The 26,288-nt window shown below is 52.4% G+C and overlaps 9 protein-coding genes across 9 annotated transcripts; 4 read left to right on the top strand and 5 right to left on the bottom strand.

The window, feature by feature from the left end:
* Nucleotides 1-479: 479 nt before the first annotated feature.
* P170DRAFT_348322 (uncharacterized protein) lies at nucleotides 480-3,076 on the bottom strand (the record flags this gene model as incomplete). The annotated part of the gene is made up of 2 exons (XM_024843670.1): nucleotides 480-1,672; nucleotides 1,741-3,076. 2 exons carry the CDS (start codon nucleotides 3,074-3,076, stop codon nucleotides 480-482), a joined length of 2,529 nt encoding a protein of 842 aa, XP_024707693.1.
* A 2,252-nt stretch (nucleotides 3,077-5,328) lies between these two features.
* Nucleotides 5,329-6,144, top strand: P170DRAFT_102986 (uncharacterized protein). The gene is made up of 3 exons (XM_024842278.1): nucleotides 5,329-5,723; nucleotides 5,801-5,879; nucleotides 5,990-6,144. The coding sequence occupies exons 1-3, from the start codon at nucleotides 5,469-5,471 to the stop codon at nucleotides 6,022-6,024; spliced, it is 369 nt and encodes a 122-aa protein (XP_024707692.1). The 5' UTR covers nucleotides 5,329-5,468; the 3' UTR covers nucleotides 6,025-6,144.
* Nucleotides 6,145-8,600: 2,456 nt separating this feature from the next.
* P170DRAFT_378130 (FAD-dependent oxidoreductase) lies at nucleotides 8,601-10,683 on the bottom strand. Its single transcript, XM_024845433.1, has 5 exons — nucleotides 9,840-10,683; nucleotides 9,501-9,786; nucleotides 9,133-9,426; nucleotides 8,982-9,057; nucleotides 8,601-8,918 (listed from the first exon to the last, which is right to left on the bottom strand). Exons 1-5 carry the CDS (start codon nucleotides 10,254-10,256, stop codon nucleotides 8,747-8,749), a joined length of 1,245 nt encoding a protein of 414 aa, XP_024707691.1. The 5' UTR covers nucleotides 10,257-10,683; the 3' UTR covers nucleotides 8,601-8,746.
* Nucleotides 10,684-10,992: 309 nt separating this feature from the next.
* P170DRAFT_378127 (uncharacterized protein) lies at nucleotides 10,993-12,708 on the bottom strand (the record flags this gene model as incomplete). Its single annotated transcript, XM_024845432.1, has 6 exons — nucleotides 10,993-11,495; nucleotides 11,683-11,982; nucleotides 12,042-12,233; nucleotides 12,301-12,368; nucleotides 12,432-12,468; nucleotides 12,532-12,708. The coding sequence occupies 6 exons, from the start codon at nucleotides 12,706-12,708 to the stop codon at nucleotides 11,184-11,186; spliced, it is 1,086 nt and encodes a 361-aa protein (XP_024707690.1). The 3' UTR covers nucleotides 10,993-11,183.
* Nucleotides 12,709-13,285: 577 nt separating this feature from the next.
* On the top strand, nucleotides 13,286-15,126 carry P170DRAFT_402505 (putative MFS transporter; the record flags this gene model as incomplete). Its single annotated transcript, XM_024846428.1, has 4 exons — nucleotides 13,286-13,671; nucleotides 13,733-13,841; nucleotides 13,898-14,439; nucleotides 14,494-15,126. The coding sequence occupies exons 1-4, from the start codon at nucleotides 13,456-13,458 to the stop codon at nucleotides 15,124-15,126; spliced, it is 1,500 nt and encodes a 499-aa protein (XP_024707689.1). The 5' UTR covers nucleotides 13,286-13,455.
* Nucleotides 15,127-16,215: 1,089 nt separating this feature from the next.
* P170DRAFT_472283 (uncharacterized protein) lies at nucleotides 16,216-17,105 on the bottom strand (the record flags this gene model as incomplete). Its single annotated transcript, XM_024852933.1, has 3 exons — nucleotides 16,216-16,681; nucleotides 16,756-16,853; nucleotides 16,914-17,105. 3 exons carry the CDS (start codon nucleotides 17,103-17,105, stop codon nucleotides 16,216-16,218), a joined length of 756 nt encoding a protein of 251 aa, XP_024707688.1.
* A 685-nt stretch (nucleotides 17,106-17,790) lies between these two features.
* P170DRAFT_472282 (LYR motif-containing protein) lies at nucleotides 17,791-18,450 on the top strand (the record flags this gene model as incomplete). Its single annotated transcript, XM_024852932.1, has 5 exons — nucleotides 17,791-17,841; nucleotides 17,924-18,088; nucleotides 18,213-18,275; nucleotides 18,338-18,387; nucleotides 18,441-18,450. 5 exons carry the CDS (start codon nucleotides 17,791-17,793, stop codon nucleotides 18,448-18,450), a joined length of 339 nt encoding a protein of 112 aa, XP_024707687.1.
* A 306-nt stretch (nucleotides 18,451-18,756) lies between these two features.
* Nucleotides 18,757-21,958, top strand: P170DRAFT_453781 (uncharacterized protein). Its single transcript, XM_024851389.1, has 2 exons — nucleotides 18,757-18,903; nucleotides 19,013-21,958. The coding sequence occupies exons 1-2, from the start codon at nucleotides 18,892-18,894 to the stop codon at nucleotides 21,761-21,763; spliced, it is 2,763 nt and encodes a 920-aa protein (XP_024707686.1). The 5' UTR covers nucleotides 18,757-18,891; the 3' UTR covers nucleotides 21,764-21,958.
* A 1,170-nt stretch (nucleotides 21,959-23,128) lies between these two features.
* P170DRAFT_423264 (putative histone-lysine N-methyltransferase (Ash1)) lies at nucleotides 23,129-25,709 on the bottom strand (the record flags this gene model as incomplete). Its single annotated transcript, XM_024847492.1, has 4 exons — nucleotides 23,129-23,864; nucleotides 23,920-24,119; nucleotides 24,172-24,545; nucleotides 24,602-25,709. The coding sequence occupies 4 exons, from the start codon at nucleotides 25,707-25,709 to the stop codon at nucleotides 23,129-23,131; spliced, it is 2,418 nt and encodes an 805-aa protein (XP_024707685.1).
* Between the last annotated feature and the right edge of the window lie 579 nt (nucleotides 25,710-26,288).

Here is a 26,288-nt window from a genome sequence, read left to right as displayed (position 1 = left end):
CCTTGAACTACTGGTTACTAAGACGAGTCACAAATCTGGAACTTTTCGACTTGACATGGTAGCTAAGCTAGAGAGATAATGAAACAAAGACAAGACAGACGGGAATACCTGGACGCTGGCATGTATGAAGCATAAAACCTAACCGGGCAAATAAAACAATACCAAAGAACGCAATTATGGATACTAAATGCGATGAGATGCGAATGCGAATGCGATGCAATAGATGCAGTACAATGCAATGCAAGAAAAAGGGTACAGGGAACCAGTCAATCAATCAGTTAGTCTACTTGGCTCAGCGAGAAAGCGCAAAAACGTAAGATGAGAAAGCATTTGTCAACCAGAGCCGGGGGATATATATATAAAATTGTCAAGAGAAAGAAGAAAAAAAGTTCAAGGACATTCCTTGAATGATTAGAATAGAAAAAGAGATGTGGAATAAACCCGGCAATCCATCACTGCATTACCAAACCAACCGGTTTTCAATCACCGCCCACAACATCTCCATTCGGCAAAGTTATCCTGTACTTATCAAAGTCCAAAGAAAAGGTGCCCTTGACGCCGGCGTTGGTGAGGTCGACGCTGAAATCGTTGCTGTCGGAATCGGGGTACGATTTGGCCAGATATGATTGGATCTTCTCTTCCGAGTAGGTAGCGGCGCGGAAGGCCCCGGTTTTCTCGAAGATGTAAAGCACGGCGATGCGAGAGAAGTCGACGACGCTGGTGGAGACGGAGGTTGAGGAGGGCGAAGCGGTTGCGGTCGATGTAGCAGATGATGTGGTGGTTGAATGAGATAACGGCTTGGTTTGGGTTGCCTCGGGGAGACCAGTGAAGGTCATTGGTTTCATGGTCTCTGTCGGCACGGAGGTGTCAAAGACGATGCCGTTCTGTGTGCCGATCTCGGCTCGAGCAGCGAGCGTTTTCGTGCGCACATCGAATGTTGTGGGGGTTGGTGGCTTGGAGTCGGAGAAGGCTTGGTCTGGGATGGACGCCAGTTGGGGATCAGATGCGACTGGGAGAGCGCGACGGTCCTTGCTGGAGCCCGTGTGCACGTCTTTGAAGGCGACGAGGGAGTTTTCAGTCGTGCAGGAGACATTGTTCTGGCTAAACAGGGCCATTATCGTGACCGAGTCTAGAGGCACTCCAAAGTCGCTTTGCGCATTGTCAAACAGACGCGGGAGGTTGCTGCCCATAGTAGCATTCTTGGACGATGAGCCTTGGCCAATTTGAGTCGTGGTGCAGCTGGAGTCGCCGGAAATTGTGCATTGCGAGCCGGTAAATCCGTTCGAGCAAACGCAGGAGCAGACGTCTCCACTGGAAACACTGACACCCCCGTTGGCGCAGGGCGTGCTACTCTCGCAGTTTGCGCCACTGTTCTTGTTGGCGACAAGGAAGACGGGAACGAGGACCGCCACGAGGATGATAATGATGACCAAGGCGCAGATCAAGATGAATAACCAAAGAGGCATTCCACAGCAACGGCGAGGGCGCTTTTCAACCTTCTCGTTACCTGCTGCCTCATCCGGCATAGTTTCGTTAGACTTGATATGATGCAGAGTAGACCTTCTGAAAAAGACGGGCCACGGCGACCCGCGTCCTCCTTCTGGTGTCGCGGCGGGAGGGGGAAATGATGCCAGGAGATCCTTGATCGATCCAGATCTGCGATATTGATGTCCTTTTAAGTCACAAGTCAGCATTCTGTTCCATCACCACATGTCCTTTTAGGTAGGGCACGCTACTAACCGGCAAACCTCGGGCCTCCACCGGCGTTAAGCAGATCATTCCTGCTAGCCGTCCGGCCGTGTTCCAAGTTGGAGGCCAGTTTCGTAGCACGTCGAATCAAGTCTGGCAAACTTGTCAAACTGCCTCGCTTCTCTGCATCGCGAACAGCTGACATGTCCAAGCGAGGAGGTCTCCGAGCGCCCGGCCTTTTGTCGCTCATTGTCGGAGCAGCCCTGGGAAGAGCGCCCATCTCCTTTTCAAGTGCTCCCATGCTCGGGTTTGCGCGATTTTGGGGAGGGTGCGGGTGGCCAAGATCCAATACAATCGGTGCCTTTTCCAGGTCGAAATGGGATGAACTCGTGGATGTTGAAGAGAACGAATCTCTTCGATCATTTGCGCCGGCGGAGACTTCTTTGAAGGCGGCTCCTTGGGGCATACTTTTCGGCATAGATTCTTGGGGTGGCGGCAATGGTGAGTCGGCGTTAGATCGTGAGATAGTGCGCAGAGCTGGTACACCTCTCTTGCCTAGGCTTGCTTGTCGGACGAGAGTAACGTTACGCGCCTCGCCCGTAGATTTAGGGCTCTGGTCCTCGTCAGACTCGCCGTCAAGGTAGGTTTCCAGAATATCCGACTCGGCACGAGCAGAGCCCCAGCTTGAAGGGATGACTCTGCTCGATGCGAATGATCCTTCATGGATGGTAGGACTGTCCGATCCTTCCTCCGGGATAGGTGAAACAGAGGACTGACGATTTAGTCCAGGTCGTAGCTGTGCCAGGGGAGGCGGCGCGAGGTTTGGTTGCTGTTTGTGAAATTGCCTCTGGCTTTCGGCGGTTACGGGTTGGGCAGGAAAAGGGAAATCCGGGATGGACGGGATGGAGCCGATCGAAGAAGCCGCGGATTGTCTGAAAAGATCATCAGTCGCCACGGAGATTCGAGTAGTCGGCTCTTCAGGGCTAGTGGGGCTTGGGGGGACAGGATCTCTGATGACCGGACGCGGCGGCGGCGGCGGATGCCCTAAAGGTTGAGAGAATGAGGGAACAGGGCGTTGAATATGCAGTGGGCTAGGCGTAGCATCCGAGTCGCTCCTCTCCGAATACACTGACGGGGACGGCAGGTCAGGTCGCGGCGGTCGCTGAGGCGGAGGACCTTTGGGGACGAACAGTCTGGCGCTGGGGTCGACCATGGGCATGGGGCCCTGCAGATTGTCATTCGGCAAAGGCCATTGGGTCATATGAGCCTGATTCATCCTAATAGGGGGAGGCGGCGGCCTAAGATTCGCTGGAGGCCCTCGAGCCTCGGGGCGTCTTCCAGCTTCAAGCATTTCTCTTGCGCGGCGAACCGACCCTTTCCTTTCCATAGCATCGTTGGGGTTGGGCCTAGAACCAGACATGTTGGCGATATAATGAGGGGAGTCCTAGAGTTGATGGCAATTACGATGCGGTTTCACGGAATGAAGCGTTCTGTAATTGCACACACATAGGATGGGATATTGCGACGAAGAGCTTGTATAAAGGTTTCTTTCGTCTTTGCCGATAGGTGGACGACCTTTGTTGGAAAAGTTCCAGCTCGACAAGATAGTCGAGAATGAAGTCAAAGTTTTGAATGAAAGCGATGAGAATAACTCTAGCTGATAGGTTTGCAGATCTCTAACAGCGCTGACTGGTAAGAGATGCAAACACCAAAAAAAGAATGGGACTTGAGAACCAGATGCTCAAGATTGAGAAGAAAGACGTTTGTAGAATGTTGCGATGGCACTCAATGCCTCTGCTGCGGCGCAAGTATGCAAGTGAGCCAATGCTACAGACCAGCAGGGCATGATAGCGTCATGAGATGAAGAAGGCATACCGCAAAATGATGAATAATTTTTTTGGAAGAAAGGAATGAAAAGAGAAGAGGAGACTTGGGTCACAACTTCATAGTATCAAACTCGTACAGTCTCAACTCCAACGGAATCACTGGCAGTCCATTCGGAATTCAGCCCCTGATGATGGTGAAAGTACCGGTTAGCCCCATCTGAAGCATTTTATGTGATATAAATTTAGGACTTACGGATTCATCAAACGAACGGCACCACAAAAGAAGGGAAGGAATAAAACAGAGCTTCTAGCCCCTGGTGAATTAAAGAGAGAAATGGCAGAGAAGCAGAGAAAAGAAAGAAAACCAGGCCGGAATCGCGTCCAAACGGGGGCGTTGTGTGATAGCACCACCCGGGTGGGTAATCAAAATAAGGGTTTTTTCCCAGCACCCCCAGAAGTTAGAGCCAAAACTTAAACGCAGATATTATTATTTAGCTGCCTCATCTCGGACGGGCAAGCACAGGACTCGGATAAGGGCGCAGCCTGTCTGGGACCGGCCCATTTAGTTCCCAGTTCGATCGAGTGGAGTTGGGACCGAGTCAAGTAAGCGTGGAAGCTGACACGGAGGATCGTTTGATAGTGACTCGAAGGTTGCTGCTGTCTACGGAGTACATGGTCATGCACATCAGCATGGCGGAGAGGGGGCACCTGGTCGATACTCGAGGCCCCTATTACGTCGTCTGCGTTACACAGGAAGCTTCAGCCGCGTTCGTTATGTTGGTTGGGCTGCGTCGAGGCAGCCACCTATTTTTTTTCTTTTTCTGCGCTCTCCCGTACGCCATACGTTCTTGCAGGCCGTTGGCGGACCTCCTGAATAACTGCGACAACCATCACAAAGGCGCGATATAGGCGAAGGACACGGATTGGCTGAAAATTGAGATCCGGAGTAAACGAATCAATCGGATAACTGGGCCATGGGCCCGGAGCGAATAAAAGAGACGGAAGTCGGCAAGGCTCCACCATACCAAGCGCATGGCGGTTGACGCTACGTCTCAGTTTGAACAGGAGGGACCACTTTTAAAAGCGGCTAAGCGGCCCCGAGATTTCAACATGAAACCATGCATCCCGTGTCCGTGGTCCAATAAAGAGGGGGAAGCCGAGGCTGGAACCAGGATCAACCAGGGAAGATCAATTCTGACGTTAGCCAGTCTGTGGGAAAGGCGATCGACTGCACCTCGTCAGCGCGAATCACATCGGAGAGAGATGGTGATAGAGAGCAGCCGGAGACAACCAGCCTCGTCGTGGTCGGAGGCGGGAAAGCAGGGAGAACGGAGGCGACGGTCGGCGGCTAGTGTCGCTTCCATCGTTCGGGGTGGGCTGGCTTGGTTCAACGGGGTTAACTCTCCGATAGCGCGCCGGGACTATATCTGCCGATATTAAAGGTGAGAGTGCAGGGGCCCTAGTGAGACAAGATACCGTATGACTATGAGGATGATGTGATGATCGCACTTTCGGGATGCCGTTGGGAGAGAAGAGGAAAGAAAAAGAAAAGAGACGATAAGAAAGTGGGAGGAAGGCAGTCGGCCTGAGGCTGCCTTCTGCCACCTGACTTCCGGCCACCTGACTGGCCATTCCTTTTGGATTCTACATAAAAATGCATACTCTGTAGCATAAAAGTAAATTAAATCGGACGAATGAAATCAATCCATACCAGCAAAATCACGAGTGGACCTCCGCGTCTAGTGGCTTGGGCAAGCTCTTCTTCATAGCTAAAATCAATAGTCCGTCGACTAAAGGATTACCACCATGTGGTCGGCTCTTTCTCCTCTCCAAGTCAGCACTTACCTCTTCCTTCTTCCAGTTGGTCTCCCCGAGAGTCCGGAGTAGTGCAAGGGCTGCCGATGGTCGTCCAGCGACAGAATACCCGCTCAAGGCAGGGGATGTAACCAATATATGCAGACATGTCCATGCAATGCACGATGCACCACAGAATCACTGCAGCATGTAGACCTATGTCTCACAGATACTACGACAGCAGATTCCCCGAACAGGAATCCTTCTCCGGACTATCGTCCCAGAACGGAAGAATTATGGGGCTGCACCCAATCCCCATCGCCGACTAAATATAACTATGTTCACGGGCCCCAGTTTCTGACGGAGTCGACTCTTCGGAGCTCGAAGCCACTTAATCTATATCCCCTGAATGCGGTTAGTATCCTTCCAGACCAATAAAACGGCGCCTCTGTCCTCCGTGGTCTCTTTCTTTTTCTCAATAAATGAATCAGACGCAGCAAAAACGGCACGCTCGCATGCCCAACTGCACCATGAGAACGCCACGGGCGGGTAGTCACAAACTCGAAATGAGTGAGGATGGTCTCCTCGAACTGGAAGAGACATGTCTTGAGACCCGATAGGTGTCAGACTTGATCGAAGGATTCTGCGCAAGAAACTGTGCTGACTGCCAACCACCACAGTTGCGTTCCTGATTCAAGAGAGCCTCCGGAGTTAGAGCATTGTCCGTGACTGCGGGTCTCGACCCATATGCTTGATAGATTAACGGCTCCGTTCTTGCCACCGAGTGATGCTATATTTGTCAAATCGGATCAGGTTCGATAGATGAAGTCCGTGGGTATCGCACAGTGCAAACTGTACAGAGCCCAGTGCTTTGCTTAGCGGTCGAGTTCCCGAGTATCAATAGATCCGGAACTAGCAGCATCTTTATATTAATACCCACCTTCGGCGGTCTCCATCACAAGTTTTTGACTGTGCTCTGGTTCCTTGGACCGTTATATTTATAGAACGGACTGGATTGCCTTTGACAGCTTACTCCGTACTGCGTACTTATAGAAGAAACTTTCAATATCACGTAACCGGACAACTTTATCTTGGGCCAATTCTCTGCGTGTTACCCTTTCGGGCCTCATATGTCCTAACTAGGATTCCCCGTGTGAGTAGGCAAAAGTCATCTGCTAATATACATGTCAGAAGTCCAGTCACCAAACTCTAGCTAGAAGACAATTGATAATGCAAACCTGCGATAATAATCGTTCCTTTGACCAGCAAACTTGATTCCAAGTGAAGGTCGCAAATCCCCATGCCAACAGCTTACCATATTTGTAAGAGATGCTGTCAAATCAACCAAAAATGAAGCTGCAGTGCTCTCAAAATAGTTTGACGACGCTCTAACCTGACCAAGAGTGGAGAGACTTTGACCAAACAATTCCAATTGCTCGATTTGAATCTATCGAATACCAAGAATGTAGAAAGAAACTTGTCTTTATTTAATCTAGGTGGTTGTCGGAGATGAAGCTATAAGTGTACTTCGAAATACATACTCGGCTGGATGCTTCCTCATTATCGTCTTTATGGTATAGAGCCTTTAGTTTCAAATATATTTTATTTCTACACTCAATTCAAACACACGAAGCAGTTTTGTTTTGTTAAGATGCAGCTAGGTAATTCCTCGAAAAACTGAAACCATTCTTGCTGCCAATGCTGAAGCTATCTGTCCGATAGACAACTACACCTCAAAGACCTTGCCCTTGCACCCATAGTGTTAAGGGTTCCATTTTCTCTTACAGTTTCCTCCTTCCCCTCGACACGGACATGATTGAATAGAAAATTATATCTGACAAGAGACTTTATTCCAAGAAAATGAATTATTCTTCTACTTCATTATTACAATTACGACTTACGACCTCAGTCGACGTGATCTTAGCTCGGGCCTATCAGCTCCTATACCAATGTACCTCGATTTGATTAAAACAAGGCCCAAGTCTTGCTTGTTGACTGGAATACCGAGCATGCATTGAAAACCAATGACGTCTCCATGCTTGCTCTCCCTGTATGAGATAGCGGCTCCATATATGATAAAACCCAATGTTTTCCCCTAATATTTCAAACCCTAAAACACGATGGTCTTCAGAGCCGCCTTTGGTAATGTATGGCTCGATATTAGAAGACTGAACTGATACTAATAGTCGAGTAAAGCTTGGTTTCCTATTTCTAGTTTCTTCTGTAGTATCTTCTCAACCCCAAGATCAAGCTTCGCGCCTTGGGCTTGCCACTGCACAGGTAATTTTTCATGCAATATAAATCAATCATCATCGCTTTTCCATGGGATACGTTTTTGCCAAGTGATCATTCCAGTTCAGCTAAGAAGTACACGAGAAAAGACGTCTGTATCTATTACTATACGTTGGGAAGATGATAGATAGACCATGGCCTCTACTCTACGAATGCTTTAAGATGGCCGCTCTCCCTGAGCCTAGCGGACTGTCTTCACCGTCCCTTTTGTCAACTATACAACGTATGGTATCTACCAAGTTTTCAAAGGAAAAGAAATCAATTATCCAAACACCGTACGGCAGTTCACCCCATTGCTCCTCCAGGTCGCGAACGAGTCCACCCAGCCACTTTCTCTACTCGGGTGAGAAAGTCCGTAGATATCTGTTGCTCCGAAGGGTTACGAATATGGTATTCAACTAGACGGATGAGCAAGAAAACCCAAAGGAGAGAGGAAGGCCATACTCGAACCAACAGAGGATAAACCATGGAGTATGCATTCTCGACAGTTTCATTGACATGGATGGCCTAATTTCCCTCGCAAGAAACACTACAGGTATAGTATCTTGTTCTACAAACCCTTTTAGCTAACCTCTTGGTGAGACCTTGTTGATTCCGGAGAGTTTTGTTGAACAAAGCGCTATGTAAGTACCTAGGGAGATGGTCATAGAAATGGCGATGGTGCGTAGAATGATATGATTGACAGATTTATTTTCTGTGTTTTATACAAAATGGTCGAAGACATCTGGTGAGTGGGCTATATGACTTTCATGGACATGTATGTGCATCGGAAGAGGTGGTGACTCTGAATGGAGAACATTGAAGTGTCCACGAAGTGCTGGGCTATAACCATACAGTGCAGTAATGCATATTTACATCGCTTCTTGGAAGTCCCTCTGGAACTTGGAATAAAAGAACTCCATATATGTCGAGGTTGTACCCCTACTCATCAGATCAATGTGATGTATCTTTTTAGGGCAATATGTATTTCTTGCATCCGCATAGAATAAACCATCTGGCAGCGTAGTGAGTTTTCATAAGAATATCTTCCTAACAGCACCATGGACTTGTATTATTGAGTCAAGTAGCATCATTAATCTTATTCTAAACCGTCAGTACGTCTACGGGCATTGGTCTGGACCTTCTATGTAAGCCACCAACACTCCTTATTTAAGCACTCTCCGCGCAACAAGAGGACTGTTCCCTGCTTTGATAATTGAAAAGTCGTGTGCATCAAGACAGGCTTTACGAGAGTTTTCAACGGATGGACCGGCTCGCGCAGTCATGTCCTTTTCGTAGGCCCGTATGCTTTCGTGGATCGAAGCGGAAGATGATTTGCTAAATGAATGGGTTAGATACATGACTTTACTATTCGCTAATCGCCTTAGAGAATACACATACCTGATAGATTGTAAATCAACCCTCTTCGTGAAATCCAGCACGTCGACAATAGCGTTATTTGCGCCTTCTCCGCGGACTATACGCACGCCGTCAGTCCCGACCTTCCAAGGGTAATCGATTATAAACCACGGGGGCTAGAGAGGAAACTCACACATGGTCATCGAATGAGCCGAGTCGCCCAGCAACACCGCCCGCGGCTGCTCATTCGTTCCCTGCTTCTGCATCCAGTCCTCGATATTGATGGGAACCACGTCGGCGTCGTCGGGCAGGTCGTGAACCAGGGATCGGAACGGTTCTGCCCAGTCTTCCGTGAGTGATTTCATCAAGGCGATGCGCTCTGTGGTTCCAGTCGGGATGTCGACGCCCCGGTCGTTGGACCAGGAGACCACGACCTGGCAGAGGTATCCATCTGGACTGTCGTCGAAGTTGAAGGGGCTGTCGAGGACTGGAGTGTTTTATCAGAGGGGGTTAGATTGTACAACGCGAGATTGCCGCGACCTGGGGAGGATCGGCACTCACAGCTGAAATAAAGATACACATTCGACTCCGAGTGCGTTCCTTGAAAGAAGAAGGGGTCGAGTGCTCGCACGGCAGTCGCTTGGTCGACCGAGTAGCGAGTTGTGGCTCCCAGTAATTGAATGGGCAAGGGGGCGTTGCGATAGTTCGATGGATAAAGAGACCTGCGGACACGAGAGCGCGAACCATCGCAGGCGACCACGATGGAACCCTGGTACGAGGTGCCGTCTTCGAAGCGGACGGTGACCGAATCGTCGTGATACTGGACGTCTTGGAGGGGTTTTGACCACTGGGACATTCCTGTTAGAACGAAACAATAATAAAAGCGCACACGTAACCCACCTGGACATCGACCCCCGTAGTCAAAAGCTGCCTGAATCGAGACCGACTCACGCGGATGCGCTCAGCAGCAGGCACACTGCACAGCGCTTCCCCCGATGCCAGGTCGAAGAACTGATAGCGACCCTTGTCGCCACTTTTGACGGCCTCCTTGTTCACAAAGGTCTCCGGGAGCCGTTCCTTGACGTCCTCGGGAAGCAGCTCGTAGAGGGCAGGCAGTGCCCAGTGCAGAGTGAGGCCCCAGCCGCCGGCTCGAGCGGCGATCGACGCATCGCGCTCAAAGATCTGGTAGGCAATCCCTGATCGGCGAAGATACTGCGCGAGGATGAGCCCGCTGATTCCCGCCCCGACAATCAGGATCGGCAGTGAATCGGATCTAGGAGGGGCGGAACTGGAGGGCTGGCTCTTGTCTGTTTCCATTTTCACAGTTTTTACTCTGGAGAGTCACCAGGAATGCGATCAAGGGGGAATACGATGCGGTCACTTGGCAAAGGCGGGATGGACGGACGCAGGAGATTGTGTAATCCCGGATGTAAGCACTTTCCGGATGTAATCGGGATCGACCGTGAACCCAAGACATGGCCTCTAGTAGAGACATCGTCCGAGATGGTGCGAGGTCGAATGAGACGACCGACTAGTCCGATCAATTGCGACGATTTGATTGCTGGAGCATGGCCAGAACCGGCCGAGAATGCGCCAGGGTTGCCCACCCTCTCCGAACGCTCCGGCACTATCGAGTGGCCGGAGAAGCTTCAGCATTCAGGGGGAAGAAAGCCATGCAGCAGGCTTAATCCGGGACAGCGACGCTCGAGGGACTGAATCCTGGCAGCATCCTAGACGCTCTCGGCATCAAACAAGGCTGACGGAATGGCCCATTCGGCCCCCATTATTGTTTCCTCAAAACAAAACACGCAGGCTCCAGAGTTTAATCTATCGGAGGGCCAATCATGCAGACGACAGTTGGAGGATGCAGCGTTAGTGACGTTGCACTGACAGGGATTGCCCCTAGCGTTGACGCTTGAAGTGTCTTATCGCCTTCGCGGCGGAGTCGCCAATCTACTTGGTCTCATATCAGACCACACACTCGTGGAAGGATTGTCTCGGTGAGTCCGACCTGGTCGTATTTGGTCCTCGCAGTGCATGCGCCGTCGATCCTCTCGCGCGAGGGCTTGCCACTGTCCATTTGGTGGCGTTGATTCCAGTCTCGATCAAGCAGAAGCCGGAAATCGACGTCAAAGACAAAAGAAAATTTTATATTAATTCCTAGTCAACGAGTGCCTAGCCTGCCAGCTAGTGGTCTTCAAGTGAATAATCTAATTCTGTACAAGGTGTCATTAAATCCGGACTCTAGCGGTTCTGGTCTCCATCGACCTCGACGTGGTACTCCACCGTCATTTTGATGGCGCCCCTGTTGGTGGCACCGTCGGACTCGCTGCCGTTGTCGAGAATCAGTTCCTCGCTGGGCGTCCGCTTCGGTTTCGATGCAATTTGCGAGACGTTGGAGACGTTGGTGCCGTGAAGTCGGTCATCTTTCGAGTAGGACTGCAGGACGTAGTGCGAGTCGGTGCGGTATTTGCCTTTGGAGGCACTTCGGGAGCGGAAATCGCTGACGAAACCCTTGAGCAGAGGGCCGAGGAAAGGCAAGCACGTAATAATATTCTGAAGGCAGGTCAGTCAGTGACAAATTAACAAATCCGTGGCATCACTAGGAGTGTAAGCTTCTTTTCTTAGGGGCAATCGGCCGGCATCCGCCGCCCATCGATTGGCGGGGATGCGCGGCCTGAGGGGCCGAAGGGTTTTTAGTGTGAGGTTTGGGCTGATTAGCGTGGTTTAATCTATCACGTACTCCGACATTGAACTCGATCGTGCCCCAGAGCACGAGCATCGTCGAATTCCCATCTCCGTAGGCAATCACGCGGATCTGGGTGAGCCGGAGAATGGAGCAGACGGTGGTGAACAGCCCCAGCAGAAACAGACACAGAAGACCCGCTTTCTGCGCAGGCTTGACGTTTAGTTCCAGCAAGAGAGGAATGGGCAGGAAGATGATGACCACGTCGCACAGTATCGTCCACGCCACTAGGGCATAGTTGGTTGCGCCGAAGGGGAGACATGTCCCTTCGGTGGTGGGATCCCACGATTTTTGCACCTGGTTCTCGGTCAGTCTGACCCACAGTAAAGGCAGAGAAAGAAACGAGAGCCACCGACCGGTTTGCAGTTAAAGATGAGGATCAGTGTGGCGGCAAAGTGCCCCAGTGTTGATATGATCATGACTGACCAGATCACAACTCGGTATAGCTTCTTGGACGTTCCCGACAAAAGACGCAGATAACTGAGACAAAGCGCGGCCTTGAATCCCGCAATGCCCATTTGATAGAACGGTCGACCGGCGAAATTCAACTGGATGGCGAGATCGAGACTCAGCGACAGACGCATGACGGGAGGGGAGTATTGTTCATCTGCTCACCTTCATGTAGGACCCGAGATTGGCCTTGGGTCGAAGAGCCAACGGAAGCCCTAAACCATACCGGCTTTCTATAGATCGAACCGGTCAGGACGAGTGCGATCGGGGGCGATGGGAGAGGGATATGCACTCACGAGCCACGCAGAGGCAATTGTAGATGATGCTAAACAACTATCGGAGTGATTTGAAGGTTAGACAAGACCTGGAGGTTGTATATTCGGGCATCGGACTCACCATCGTCACGATCATCACGTAGTCATCGGCTGCCATCCGCCGGGCTCGAATGCGAATGTAAAGGCGTAAACACACAACCACCATCATCGCCCCGGTCAGAGAGAAACATACTCCCAGGATCGTGGGATAATTCGACTGGGCATTCACCTCAGCGGTGGCATTATGAACCCAGCCCATGGTGAAGGGCAATGAGAATGGATAGACTCGAGGGAGGACGGAGATCGCAGTTCCGCAAGGGATATCGAGATTCTAAGAGTCTCCAGGGCTTCATGCAGGACTGCATCCTCTTGATCTCTCGGAACCGTGGCTTCGGAACCGCGGCATTTCCTCTGCTCTTTTCCTTTTTTATTCTTTTAATTTTTTTTTTTAAATGAAATTTCTGTTGTCCCCTCCTTTCTTCCATCTTCCCATCCTTCCATCCTTCTTCTGCAATTTCATTCGTAATTCCGGAGTCATCTGGGAGAGGAAAGGCAACCGTCCGGCGAGAATCAGGAATCTAATCCATGTCAGTCACTCTCCGGGACAAAGTCATTGGTAACACAACTCCACATCGTTGCCTCTGCGTGGATCACCGTCGAAATTGAAGGCCCCATCAGAGTGCTGATGGGAGACAACACTAGGGCACGACCTGCATCCCAGCTACTGCACGCTATCGCAGGCCTAGACCGGGGGGAGTTCGGCGACAGTGCCACTCTTGGGATTCATTTCATGCTCTTCATTCTCCGGAGTGCTCGTTAGTCTCTTGCCCCTCGTCCTTATTTCTTTTTCTTGCCCTGCATCTCCCGCGTCGATCGGTCTGCATTTCTTCCATCTCCTTTACACATCCATCTCGGTCGATGAGTGGTTGTCTCTCTTCCTGATCCTATCCAACTATTGTTCCTCTTGTATCTGGACACAGTCCCAAGGCAGCGGGGCGATTCCATCATGTCGCAAGTTGAAACCAAACAGCCTGATGTCGATGCCAAACCGGTGGCCTCGGCCAACATCGACCAGGCCTGGGACTATCTGGCCAGTCATGCCAATAACCAAAACACCGATCATGTTGATCTAGCTGCGACTCGGCGCAAAATTGATCTGCGCATCATGCCGTTCATGTTCTGTTGCTATTTCCTGCAGTTCATCGACAAGGTCATGTACAACGTGAGTTTCCTTCGTCCTACCCAGGACCAAAGTGCTCCGGCTAATATGATCTCTCCCTCAGTATGCTGCTGTCATGGGCATGAAAGTCGATCTCGGACTGAAGGGAAACAACTTCAGTGATGCTGCCAGTGCTTTCTTCATTGCCTATCTGGTGGCCGAAGTTCCCAATGGTGAGCTCTCATCTGACCACAGATGTCTCCTGGCAGCTAAACTAACCCCTCGGTAGTATACTTGCTGCAGAAGGTCCCCCCTGCCAAGTGGTTGGGAATCAACGTCGCCCTCTGGGGAGTTGCTGCTGCTGCTTCTGCCGGCGCCAAAGACTACCCGACGCTTCTCACCTCCCGAATCTTCCTCGGTATCTTCGAGGCCACCGTCGGCCCTTCTCTGATGCTTCTGAGCAGTCAGTACTACACCAAGCAGGAGCAAGCCCCTCGCTTTACCTTCTGGTACCTGGGTCTGGGCGTTGCTCAGATCATCGGAGGCATTATCTCCTTTGGCTTCCAACATGTGCACAACTCATTCGAGGGCTGGAGGATCATGTTCCTGGTCATGGGCTTGATCACCGTGATTGTGGGCGTGGCCACTTACTTCTTCATCCCTGACACGCCGATGAAGGCCAAGTTCCTCTCGGATGACGAGAAGATCTCCATCCTCAAGCACGTCAGCGTCAACCAAACGGGCATTCACAACAGCAAGTTCAACTACAAGCACATCATCGAATCCGTCTTCGATGTGCAGGTGTGGCTGTTGACTCTACAGGTGGTTCTGGTAAGCTTCACGTCCCTCATCTTTCTGCTGCCACCAGCTAACAACACCCCCCAGCAATCCGTTTCCAGCGGCGTGGTCACCACCTACTCGTCCACCCTCATCGCCTCCTTCGGCTTCTCCGGCCCCGTCTCCGCCCTCCTCAACACACCCTCCGGCATCGTCAGCATCTTCTTCACCCTCCTCGTCGGCATCGGCATCCGTAAGGCCTCCAACCGCTGGGCCTGGGTCTTCATGTGCTGCATCCCCGGCATCATCGGCGGCGGGCTCATGTCCTTCCTGCCCAAGACCAATCGCGCCGGCGTGCTCATCGGCATCTACCTCGTGAACTCCATCGTCGCGCCCCTGCCCGTCATCTACCACTGGACGGCGGCCAACTGCGCCGGGTACACCAAGCGCGCGTTTACCAGCGCCCTGGTGGCCGGCTCCTTCTCCATCGGTAACATCATCGGGCCCCAGACCTTCCAGGCCCGTGACGCCCCGGACTACCGGCCGGCGAAGATCGCCGTCCTAGCCACCCAGGCGGCGGCGGGCGTGCTATCCGTCGTGCTGTGGCAGTACTATGTCTGGGAGAATAAGCGTCGGGATCGGGCCCAGGCCGGACAGTCGGAGCAGGAGGCTGTCAGTAACGATACGGCGTGGGTTGGCTTGACGGACAAGGAGAATAAGAATTTCCGCTATGTGTACTAATTGAATATTGAAGATGCGTGGTTGGATATGGCCAGTCAGCTTAATGTGTTACTTTGCTAGCTTTGCAAAATGTATCGTTGTGATAGTATGCTTCGTATTCGATTAATCCAGTCTGAATAGCACTCTTAGATACCACTCTCCAAAGGATCAATAGTAGATAAGTATCTTACCAAGCGACCGGTCCAGTCGGAATCCTTCAGGCTTCACTCCCCGACGGATTGTTCGTACTGCGTAGAAAGCACCGGCCCCCAAATCCCCAGTCGAACCGCTCCAGGATCCAAACCATCCAGGGAAGTAGATCCTCCGGGCAGGACACGGAGTTTCCAGGCTTGATTGCGCCATTTCGGACATTGATGTCTGGTTTCAATCTCCAGAGTGGAGTCCTGGTAGACTTGTACTACTTCGTGGAAGTTGGCCGGATATTATGGGACGTTGCAGTCGATGATCTGTTTTGAGTTTGTTGGGTATTTGAGAGGTCTTTCATTCATTGGGTTTGTTTATACTTGCTCCATACGGCGTATGCATTGAATGTAGATCATAATTGTTGGATTGCGTCCGCTTGTCAGTGGTCAACGATTGCAATTATGTAATGCCTTGTGCGACATACCCTGTTCATCCAATTTCCCTTCAATTGTCTAGGCCTTGGGACGGGTTTTGAGGGATTCCAGGGGGATTCTGGGTTCGTGTTTTCGGTGGGGTTTCATATCGACGTCTTGGCTGCGATGCAGGAATCCTCGAATGTGCTCCGTAAAGGATGATTCGATGGAGCATTGGGCGTGGGTGAGTCTGTGGGTTTATGCTGCTCCATATGTACTGCGTAGAGTGATAAGTCCAATGGGCACGGCACTACTTTCGCTGATTTGTGGGGTTTGGACCGAATTGTTGGGATTGAGATGTTGACAGTATTGAACTTATGGGATCATACGATTCATTATAGCACGGGTAGCGAGGATAAGAAAGAAAATCATCTCCCTTCCGTAGTTTACCAGCAGAATTGAATCGCCTCTATGGGCTGGCAGTGTACATGTGGAAAGCTCTATCGGTGCCATATTTCCGAAGATCTCGAAAGATAGTTATGGTCGCGTCTCGTCATGCTTGCCCTATTTGGCTTCTCACGCGGCTGATTTCGCTTTCCAGCGCTCGCATCTCGAAAGCTGTGCTTGCCAGTTGCGGCACAGGGCCGTCTATCACGTCGCTGAATGATTTCTGGGCATTGCGGAGATGAGGCGAGACGAGGACGCCAAACCACCGGATGGGATCCGATGAGCAAGGCTTTTTCTTCACGGGTTCAGGCTTCGGGGCAGATGTCGAGTCTGCATCGGTGTCTTCAGTCGATTCTGTGGGCTCTGTATCCTCGGCGTTCGCGTCGGGTGCTTCTTTCGGACTGTCATCCGATTTGGAAGATTCACTTTCCTTCGTCTCGGAGAGTGCCTCGGAGTTCTCGTTGGCGACTGGTTCGATCGCAAAAATGGCCTTCGTTTCGGGATTTCCAGTCGAATCTTCTACTTCGGTCGTCTGTTCTTGACTTTGGGAATCTGGAGGAGGTTGCAAAGCCCTAGCCATACAGCACGGTTAACATGTATTCCGATGGTGACCAAAGCGACCGGATTAGTCTATGAATGCACTCACACTCTTCGGGTAGCTTTCATCCGCTCATCATAGTAATCGGTGCCATATCTTCGACCCGGCGGACAGGTGTAATTGGCCTGCGCGAGCGAGAAAAACCCCTAATTCCCTACTCTTAGTGACTGTGCTCGGAGCCCGATGGCAATACGTGTCCTTCATACCGAGGAGATACGGCGGGCCAATTCTTCCTGCGATTTCTGGTGCCGATCGAGCAGGTCGAGATACTTTTCCAACAGCGTGTCGAGCGATTGCAGCAGGTCCGCGGAGGAGTCGGCGACCGGAGCTTCCTTGAGCTCGGCGTCTGGGGTTTCTGAGCCCGGCCGCGACGCAGGAGGCGTGGGGATCTGCGCCATGGAGAGATGGTATTGCGGAGGGTGACACTAGAAATGCGATGCGACCGGGACGCGGGTAATGGCAGGAACTGGTGAGGATCGAGGCGAGGGCAGTATGGACGATGGATGAAAGTTGGAGATGGAAATCTGGAGAAAGGCGAAGGTCGGCCGAGGCGCCCGATAACTCCGTCATTCGATAAAAGAATTTCCCATCCGTCATCGCTTCTTCCCCCTTCGATTGTCTCCCCTCCCCATCCAAAGAGACAGCCTTTTCCTCTCCATCGCTTCTAGTCTTGGTCTTGCACAATTGTCAAGACCTTGCCACCTTGTTCTCGAAGGCCAGCGTTCTTCAGTCCCCGCGTTTTTTCGCTCGCGCAACTTCTCTCAGCTCGACGCCACTCGTGTTTGCGATCTCGAATACCCCGAACCAGCGCTCTGTTAATACTCTCGTTGGCATTCTGCTTTGCGGGAACGACGAATCGGAGCGATCGCGATTCAATTTCGACCTAATTGCTCGTCATAGCACCCTGCGTTGCGACACGCCGATCTACAACCGGGAAAGTCGGAGGTAACAATTACCGGACTATTCGCATCGGCCATCGGACTTCTTCCAAGCGATCTCTGTCATCCTGCAACTCTCTTCCAACGATATATCTTTCTGCTATATACACACTCTCCACTCTTCACGCCTTTTAATTCTCCCATCATGTCTGTGCCGACATTGCAGCGAGACACTGCCTTCCAGGTCCGATCGTTGGTATGTACATGTCCCTTCGAAAGATCCCCTCCGCGTCAATATCCACAGATGAGCTAACTCCGGGGTTTCGCCTTACCTGTAGTTTCGTTCCTTGCTGCGCCAATCTTACCAGTTCTCCAGCTTCAACTTCCGTGAGTACGCCCGTCGGAGGACGAGGGACGCCTTCCGTGAGCACGAGAAGGAAACGGAGGCAAGGAAGATCCAGGAGCAGATTCAGGATGGCCTGCAGAACCTGCGGATGATGAAGGTCAGTCTCCCTTTTTTTTCTCGTACTTTTTGAGGCCCCCCGCGGAGTTTCCGCCCCACCGGACACGGCGTTGGGAATGCCTTGGGAGGATACAAGGCGAACAGACAGCTAACGTCTACATCAGAGGCAAACTATCATCAGTCAGTTCTACCAGCTCGACAAGCTGGTTGTGGAAGGCCAAAAGACGGTAAGTTGGTCGTGACTCGTGCAAGAGGTTGAATCAGACGCTGGACTAACGACTGGCCATAGGGAAAACAATCCGGCGAGGAAGGTGATATTGTCCGCCAGAAGGATACCGGGTGAGCTTACCCTCTCGAAACTTCGACTACCATCGTTCTAACGCGTTTTCTAGCTGGGATTAAGCCGTCGATCTACGAGGGAATTGGTGGTTTAGTGGGTTAAAAGGAGTATCGAGCAAGACATAGCGCCACGTTCGGAGGGAATTCGGATGATTAGACATAGGGTGCTTTCTGTATTTTTAACGAACCCATTTACATTGTAGGCAGCACTGGAATGCAATTCTTCGCTCATCATCGCCGGCCCTCGCAGAGGAAGTAGAACAGTACTGCGTCGAACTGCAGGATCGCGGTGCGGGTCACGTGCCGCCCGGACGGAGCAGCCGCGCCTTCGCATCGCAGCGGCGTCTCCGTCAACTCTCCTCCATACTTCCCTGGCCGGTGATCCTGCGGCACTTGGTCTGTCGCCGCTTTCGATCATTTGATTCATTTCTTGTTCTCTCTTTGTGCTGCCGATTCTCTCCATGCACCTGGCCGAAAGACAGTAAAAGTCAGCTGCTGCTCACCATGCCACCCACTGTAGGTTCCTCCGCGCCCGGTCCATTCGCCAATTCACTGCTCGCGACTGGACCCATCGATGAAGACCTGGCTCCAGTTTCAGGAATCTGACTTGATTGACCTTCCATAGTTTCGATCGTCGCGCTCTGGTCGCCAATTTGGCGAAGGCGCCAACCGCTCGAGAACCGGACAGATCGACCACGACGTCTTCGAGGGCCTTCCCGTCCGACGATGGACGCGCCAATCCCAGACCATCTCCCAGGTTCCGAAGCTGGAAGATGCGGACCCATTAGTCCAAGGCCCAGCGGGTAAACAATCACTTCCCGAACACCCAATGCCCAGGGACAGCCATCTCTTGACCCCGATGAGTCGGGCTCTGCTCCGCGCCGCTCGCGCCGGATGCGTTTACATTCGCCCCGCATCCAAGGACTCCGAGGACGAAGAGAAAGAAATCACCGATGTGGAGGAACAGCCGCTAATCCAGAGTGCCGAACGCAGCTTTGTCGCTCGCAAGTGGGCGGCAGTCCCCAGGCATCTAGAGGCGTCGGAGGTCGAGTTCCTCGCCAAGCGACGAGCGGGTTTGCCATCGCTTTACGGCGCGACGACCACGGGCGCCGATGCGACCATCAATCCGGCCCCCATGCGAAGAACTCGCTTCAGGAAGGTTGACCCCATGAGTGGGAACATCTCGATCTACGAAGCTTGGGTACCTGAAGGACACCGGATCGAAGGCGAAGTCACCGACGAGACCCAGTTGATGGCCGAAAATAACGAAGTGACAATAACCCCCGAAGCGCCCGCCCCTGGTACGGTTATCGAAGGCGTCGGAGTGGTCAATGGGGAGGGCGTGGTGGTTGCCGAGGCGGGCTCAGTTTCGGTGATGACTCCCCCGAAACGGCGCCCGCCACCTCCCAAGCGCAAGGCCAAAGGATTTGGAAAGGGGAGAAGGAAGAAGGTTATGTTTGCGCCTGGGGATGGAGCCGATGCCGCCACGGTGCATGGGGCCGAATCTGGTGCTGCAGGTGGTGGTGCGGAGCCGGGTCGTGTCAAGGGGGAGGATACGGACGCGTCTCGAATGTCGGCCGAGCAGGCCGGTCAGGACGATGAGGACGACGACGGTGACGACGGTGATGAAAGTGAGGATGGCGAGGGCGACGAGTCCATGCTGGACGCGAAGACTCCAGAAACCCCACTGCCACAGACCAGCGCCGAGCCTGAGCCAACACCTGCTCCTCCCTCCGAGCCTGCAGTTGCTGAACCGACTCCCGCGCCTGCTGCAACGTCTACGGAACCAGAAGCCGCTCCACAAACGGTCAAGACTGAGACCCCAACTGCTGCTCCAGACCCGTCGTCGGAATTGCCTTCACAACCCCCTGCCGAACCTTCGATATCCCAGGCCCCCGAGGTTCACTCACAGTCGCATCCTGAACCGGCTGCACCGGCTGCATTTGAAAACCCCGCCCATGGAACAGAACCCGCGGAGGATGTCGAGATGACTGATGATCAACCTGAGCCCGCTGCGGCGGATGTGAGAACTGCATCCGAACAACCTGCCACGGTGCCACCTCAGGAAACCACACAGGAGACCTTCCAGACTTCAGAACCTTCACAACTACCCGAGGCTCCAAATCCTGAACCGCCCGCGGCAGAAGCAAAGGAACCAGCAGACATAGTCATGACCGACCAGAACGACTCGGTGCCACAAGAGACGGCTCAGGCTGAGAAACAAACGGCGGATATCCCGACGGACCCCATGCAAAATACACAGCCTGAACCTGCTCAGGAGGAGCCTGTCCTAGATCAGAAAGACGCCCAGTCGAGCGAGAAACAAGCGGACAGCGACGTCGATCTTTTGGGTAGCTTGGAAGCCAGCCTAGGCAACCCCGCCGATCAAGGTCAGGTGGATGAACCAAGCGAGTCGAGGCCTGAGAAACAGGCTGAGGAAACTCCAGTCAAGGAGGAATCTGGACATCCCGAACCTGCTGAAGCCCCCAGATCAGAGGAACCTTCTGTTGAAGTTAAGGAAGAGTCAGCTGAGGTGGCTAGCAACCCAACTGGGGCATCGGCTGCGGAGCCACTTGCTCAGGAGCAGCAAGACAAACCGGCTGAAGAAAATGCCCCGTCACAGACCGAGATCCCGGCTACAGAGCCATCCTCGGAGCATGTCACCGAGCCCAATACTCAAGATCCCACACCCCAGCCTACTGAGCCAAGTGCACAACCCGACGAAGCGCAGCCTGCCGAACAAGCGGTCGAGCAAGATTCAGCAAAGACCGAGGAGCCTGCTCCCCCGGCTGACGAACCAGCCACAGAACAAGCACCCGAGCCCGCGGCAGAACCAGCCTCAGCCCCATCTACGGAGGCTCCTCCCGCAGAGGCACCTGCAACTCAGTCGACGGAGCCTTCCACGGAGGAACAACCAATTGAACCGCAACCCGAGCAGTCCTCAGACCAACCACCAAAGCCCACGGACGAGCAGCCGAGTGCTCAATCGGAAGAACCAGCCCCCCAGCCTGATGCACCGGCAGTCGCTCCTCAACCGGAGCCCCTTGTTCCCGAAGCCCCTAAGATCCCTTCTCCATCTGCCCCGACAGCCGTCGAAGACCCCACGCCTGCTTCCACCGATGCCAACGAGCCCGCACCCGCTGCGCCCAGTGACACCGCCCCAACATCCGAAGCTGTCCCTGACCAAGAGACGCAAAAGCAGCCGGAGCCGGGACCAGAGTCTGAGGCAAAGCCCGAGCCCGAGTCTGAGCCCGTGCCTGAACCAGAACCAGAGACCAAGAACGAAGAGACTGGCGAGGAGGCAACGACAGCACCTGCGTCCGATCCTGCGGCTTCTGCTGATCCTCCAGCTCCGCCTGTAAATGATTCTGCTTAGAGTCAACTAGACTAAGATGTATACCTTTCTTTCTCCTCTTCTTTATTACTACTGTGTATTTATTTCCTTCATGAAAGTACAAGCGATTATTTGATTTCTGAATCAATTCAATGGAGACGGGCGCAGGGTTCGACGGTGTGGTTTGATTTGGTTCGATTGTGTTTATTCGTTAGTTTACGGGCTTGTGGAATAAATATCCTTGGTCATAAGATATGTCATGGTGTTTTGGCTTTTTTTTAAGTATTGGAACTAGAAATAGTTGAATTACTGGGTCTGGATTTGGATGTTATCACAAGGTAGTGGTCAGGAAGACATATTTTTGTGTAGGTCTACCAAGAAAACATGGATTGTGCTGTTCAAAACAATAATCCACTTTTATTTTACTAGGTTCTCGGTGCATCATCAAAGTATTTTGTTGATTTTTCTTCTCTCAAATACCAGGTCAATGGTAGAAGCTGAACAGTTTACCAAATAACGACAAGCCTGTTCATTTTCTGGATAGACTTAGTTTCCATGATAGAATACCCGGGTATGAATCCCCCAAATACTAAAATACAAGATAAATGCATATTTATAATCCAATAAATTAAATAAGCTATCTCAAAGAACTAAATGATAATAAAATTAGGTAACAAAAACCGAGGGAAAAAAAAGAAACATCATCAAAACAGGAATGGAATCTCATCACATCAGCCCTGGTCTTCACACTAGTCTCAAAAATCGTTTACGATCAGGTCAGGTCCCAAGATACAATGAAAAACAATAAGATAACAATAATAAGGAAGTTAAAAATAGGAAAAAAGATAAACCCACAAGATATCAAGTAAGGAAGTCAAAACAAGTCAAGGAAGTCGCCTGAGTGGGATCGAATTGAACCCAACCCAACCCACCTAATCAGGCGAAACCGGACCTAGACAAGATAGACAGACAGGCAGGGTTGGAATAAGAGAATAGAGACAAGAAGTAAGAACAGGGGGGAAATGAAAACAGATAGACGCCGTCACAAGCCAGACCAATAATTCAGTTCAGTTCAGTTCAATTCACTGCAGCAAGCATCCAACGTTCAACACATACCAAGGATAACAGAAGAAGGGGGGATCGAATCAAAAACGGACAAAGATCAATTGACTAGCAAAGTTAGGGTGCAGAAGCCAGGGAGGTCGAAGGGTTAGGAGGGATCAAGGAGGTTTAGATGGTAAGGGTTTTCGGAGAATTAGAGTATTGAAGGGGGGATAACAGAATGAAAGTCATATTTCCGATCTGAAAGATACTGCTTGGTTAGTGATCGATCGGTCGCACCGACATCAGTTGAGTGTTGTCGTGAGCCGAAACAAATAGTCTAAGTAGACTCAGTTCCATATCCAATTATTTCTTGTTGTTTGCCTTTCTGGGAGCGGTGGCTTTCGCTCGTGGACTGGCGACCTTGGATTGAGCGGTCGCCTTGGTAGGAGATCCCTTGGTGGCCTTTTTGGGGGATCCCGTCGTATTGTTGTTCTTCTGAGTCGTGCGACTCCTTGCGCTGGTGCCTTTGGCTGCGGCAATGATTTTGGCTTTGGTCGTTTCGGATGGACGACTGAGCTTGGTTGGGGATTGGGAAGCCTTTGCTTTGGTCTGAGCTGGCGTTGACCGTGCTGGTTTCTGGACGCGCACCGTCGTCTTAGCCTTGGTCGTTGCTTTCACCTTGGGCAGTTTGACATTCTTCGCAGACTTGGTCTCGTCTTTCTTGACGGGACGTTTCCTCGCCGGAGACTGCTTGGGGGCATTCTTAGTTGTCCCTGTTGCTTTGGAAGATCTCTGGGTGGTGGTCGACCGCGCCTTGGAGACGGCCTTCTTGACACCAGCTTTGAGCGACTGAGTGCCCAGAAGCTTCCTCTTGTTGAGACGCGATGTGGACCCTTCTAGGGCCTTCTCAACTCGGCGCTTCGTGTTGGTGACTTTTCTGCTGGCCTTGCTCGTGGTCGAGCGGGACTTCTTCTGGGATTCGGCCTTTGCATCCTTTTCTTTCGAACGTTGAGACTTCTCTTTGGGACGGGGTCCGAGAATTCCACGACAGTTGGACGAGCCGCATCGACATTGCTGCACGTTCTTTTGCGAGTACGGGCTATTCAGAAGGTCAGTGCAGGTTTTCTAAAGCCAGTCAGTGTTAGAACACTCACTCAAAGTTGTAGTCGTAGGTCAGTTCCTGTCCGGTCGTAATCCCACGGTCGCCGGCAAAAAGGGCCATGCGTGGTTTTCCTGCGACAGTCCATTTTTCCATGCGACAGTTGGGCTCGCAAGAATGATTCACGAATCGAGCAATGGAGCCTCTCGTAGCGTCGATGATCATGTTCTGGTCGAAGTACATCAAGTAATAACACTGTGCCATGTCAGTGCCCGAAAGCAACACCGGGGGGATAGCTTCAACGTACCTCGTTGTTCTTATAGATCGACCTCATCCGTTTCTCACATTCGGTTTGCGTGATGATTTCACCAGTGTACTCCACGATGATTTGATTCGGCTCGAAGGTACGGTTACTTCGGACGCCATACCCGCGATCCTCAGTCTTGATGACTTCGACGCCGATGTTGTACTTGCCCCCAGCTCTCGTCCGGTATTTGAGCTCATCAAAGCTTCGGTTGCCACATTCTGGACCCAGTCCGCAGTTGCCCTCGTCGCATTCATAGAACATATAGCGATTTTGACAGTCGTCGTCGCAGCCGGTCTCTTCCGTGCAGGTGCATTTAGAAAGTTCCTCCTCTTTATTCGCTCTCCAGATGCTGGAAGCCTCCCCGACGAAGACGTCTTGAATATAGCCGTTAGCTTTTCTTATTTGCGGATGCGCAGTGGTTGATACTTACTCTTGTTCGTCTTCCGCCATTCATTAGGCTTGGGTTGCCCGGGTGGCAGGGGAGAGAACACATCAAACGGCAGCTGGAAGTCCCGCCCTTGCTGCAACAGCCGGTCCCCGGCAAACATGGGCATCGGTAGCACTGTTCGCTGACCAGTGACCTGGCTCCTCCTTCTCGCGGCTTTATTCCGGCCTTGCAAGGGACGAGCAGAATTGGTCTGTTCTTGCCCCGAGTACAAGCCATGGACCAGCCAGCGCTTTGTCCTGCGCGGAACAATAGTAGTAACGGGGGCATCTTGCGCGGCCTCTTCATTCTCCTTAGCCTTGGACGGTAGATCACTCTCAGACACACGTCGTTTCTTCGCCGCAGGAGGCTCGCTGGGTTTCGAGGCAGCGAGCTCCTCCTTGGCAGCAACAGGCTGTCTCGGACGTAGACTGGCCCGACGGCCTAAATCCTTCCCCTTTTCCATCACACCCCGGGACCGTTTCCCCAAAACGCTTCCGGCGCGGTCGACGAGCCCCGACGCCTTCTCTAGAATACTCAAGCGGGACGAGCGTCTCGTCGGCTCCTGGGCTTGTGGTTTCGTAGCATCGGCGTCCTTCTTACTGCTCGGAGGGTTCTCCTCCGTTAACACCCGCTCCACCCGCTTCCGCAAAGTGCGCTGTTGTAGTGACGTGCTCATATCGCCCGACTGCGGCTCCTGCGAGGATTTGGAAACCGGCGTGTCCGGCGCCATTGGATGGTCGTCGACGTCCATAGTGTTCTGCGCGAGGGCCGTCTCGGTCCACATGGTCTGTTCCATGACCGCAATGCTGTGCCGGAGGTGCGAGACCTGGGACCGCTTGGTCTCCGCGACATTCGTGGCCGGCAGCGCCTCTTCACCCGTCCCGGCCAGCTGCAGTAATTCATTGTCAGGCGCCGGAGACAAAATGCTCGACGAATACTTCTCCAAGTCGACGGGCAGTGGTGCGGCGCCTTGCAAAGAAGCGCGTGCTACACGTGTAGACCTCCGGCGGAGAGTGGGCTTCTCTTCGTTCGACGCGTTTTCATTGTTGCTTGACGTCTCGGAGCGGCTGTTCTCGGGCGTCAAGAGTTGTTCGGGGTAGTCGATCACCATTGTGTCGTCGGCGGGGGCGAGCGTGTGCTTGGTGAAGTCCGAAAGGGTTGCGGGAGTTGCGGTCGACGCGCCGGAGGATCTAGTTCGGGTTTCCATCCCCCCAAAGAATACCGTGAGTTTGCAGGGGGCTTGGACAAAGGGGACCAAAACCACGAGGAGAAGAGGAACCCCGAATGTTTTTTTCAAGACGTTGTTTGCTGGAGGTGGGGGAGAGCCAGGTGCCGGACGAAAGGCTGATCTGAGAATGGAACGGGGGTGGTGGTGTGTTAGGCGCGCTCCTCTCTTATCAAGAATCCGATAGAAGTGATTATAGGCCTGGTAGACTGCAGCAGGTATCAGAATCCGACCGAGACGGTCATAACGCACGGCATCGGAGAGGAAGGAGGTGGCGAGAGGGTCGAGATGGGGGCGGCCACGGTGAAGGAGGAGGAAGAGAGGAAGAAGAGGGTGCGGAGAGAGTGGAAGAGGGCCGTATCCTCCGCCAGGGACGGAATGCAGACCGACAAAAAATAGCGAGATCGACTAGACAGCCTTCCTCGGGGGCGCCCCACGTCCTGTCGCCCCTTTGTCTTTGCGACG

The sequence above is a fragment of the Aspergillus steynii genome (genome assembly GCF_002849105.1).
Source record: "Aspergillus steynii IBT 23096 chromosome Unknown P170scaffold_2, whole genome shotgun sequence".
NCBI lineage: Eukaryota > Fungi > Ascomycota > Eurotiomycetes > Eurotiales > Aspergillaceae > Aspergillus > Aspergillus steynii.
Note: the sequence above shows the minus strand (reverse complement) of the source record. Positions and strands in the feature narration are given on the sequence as shown.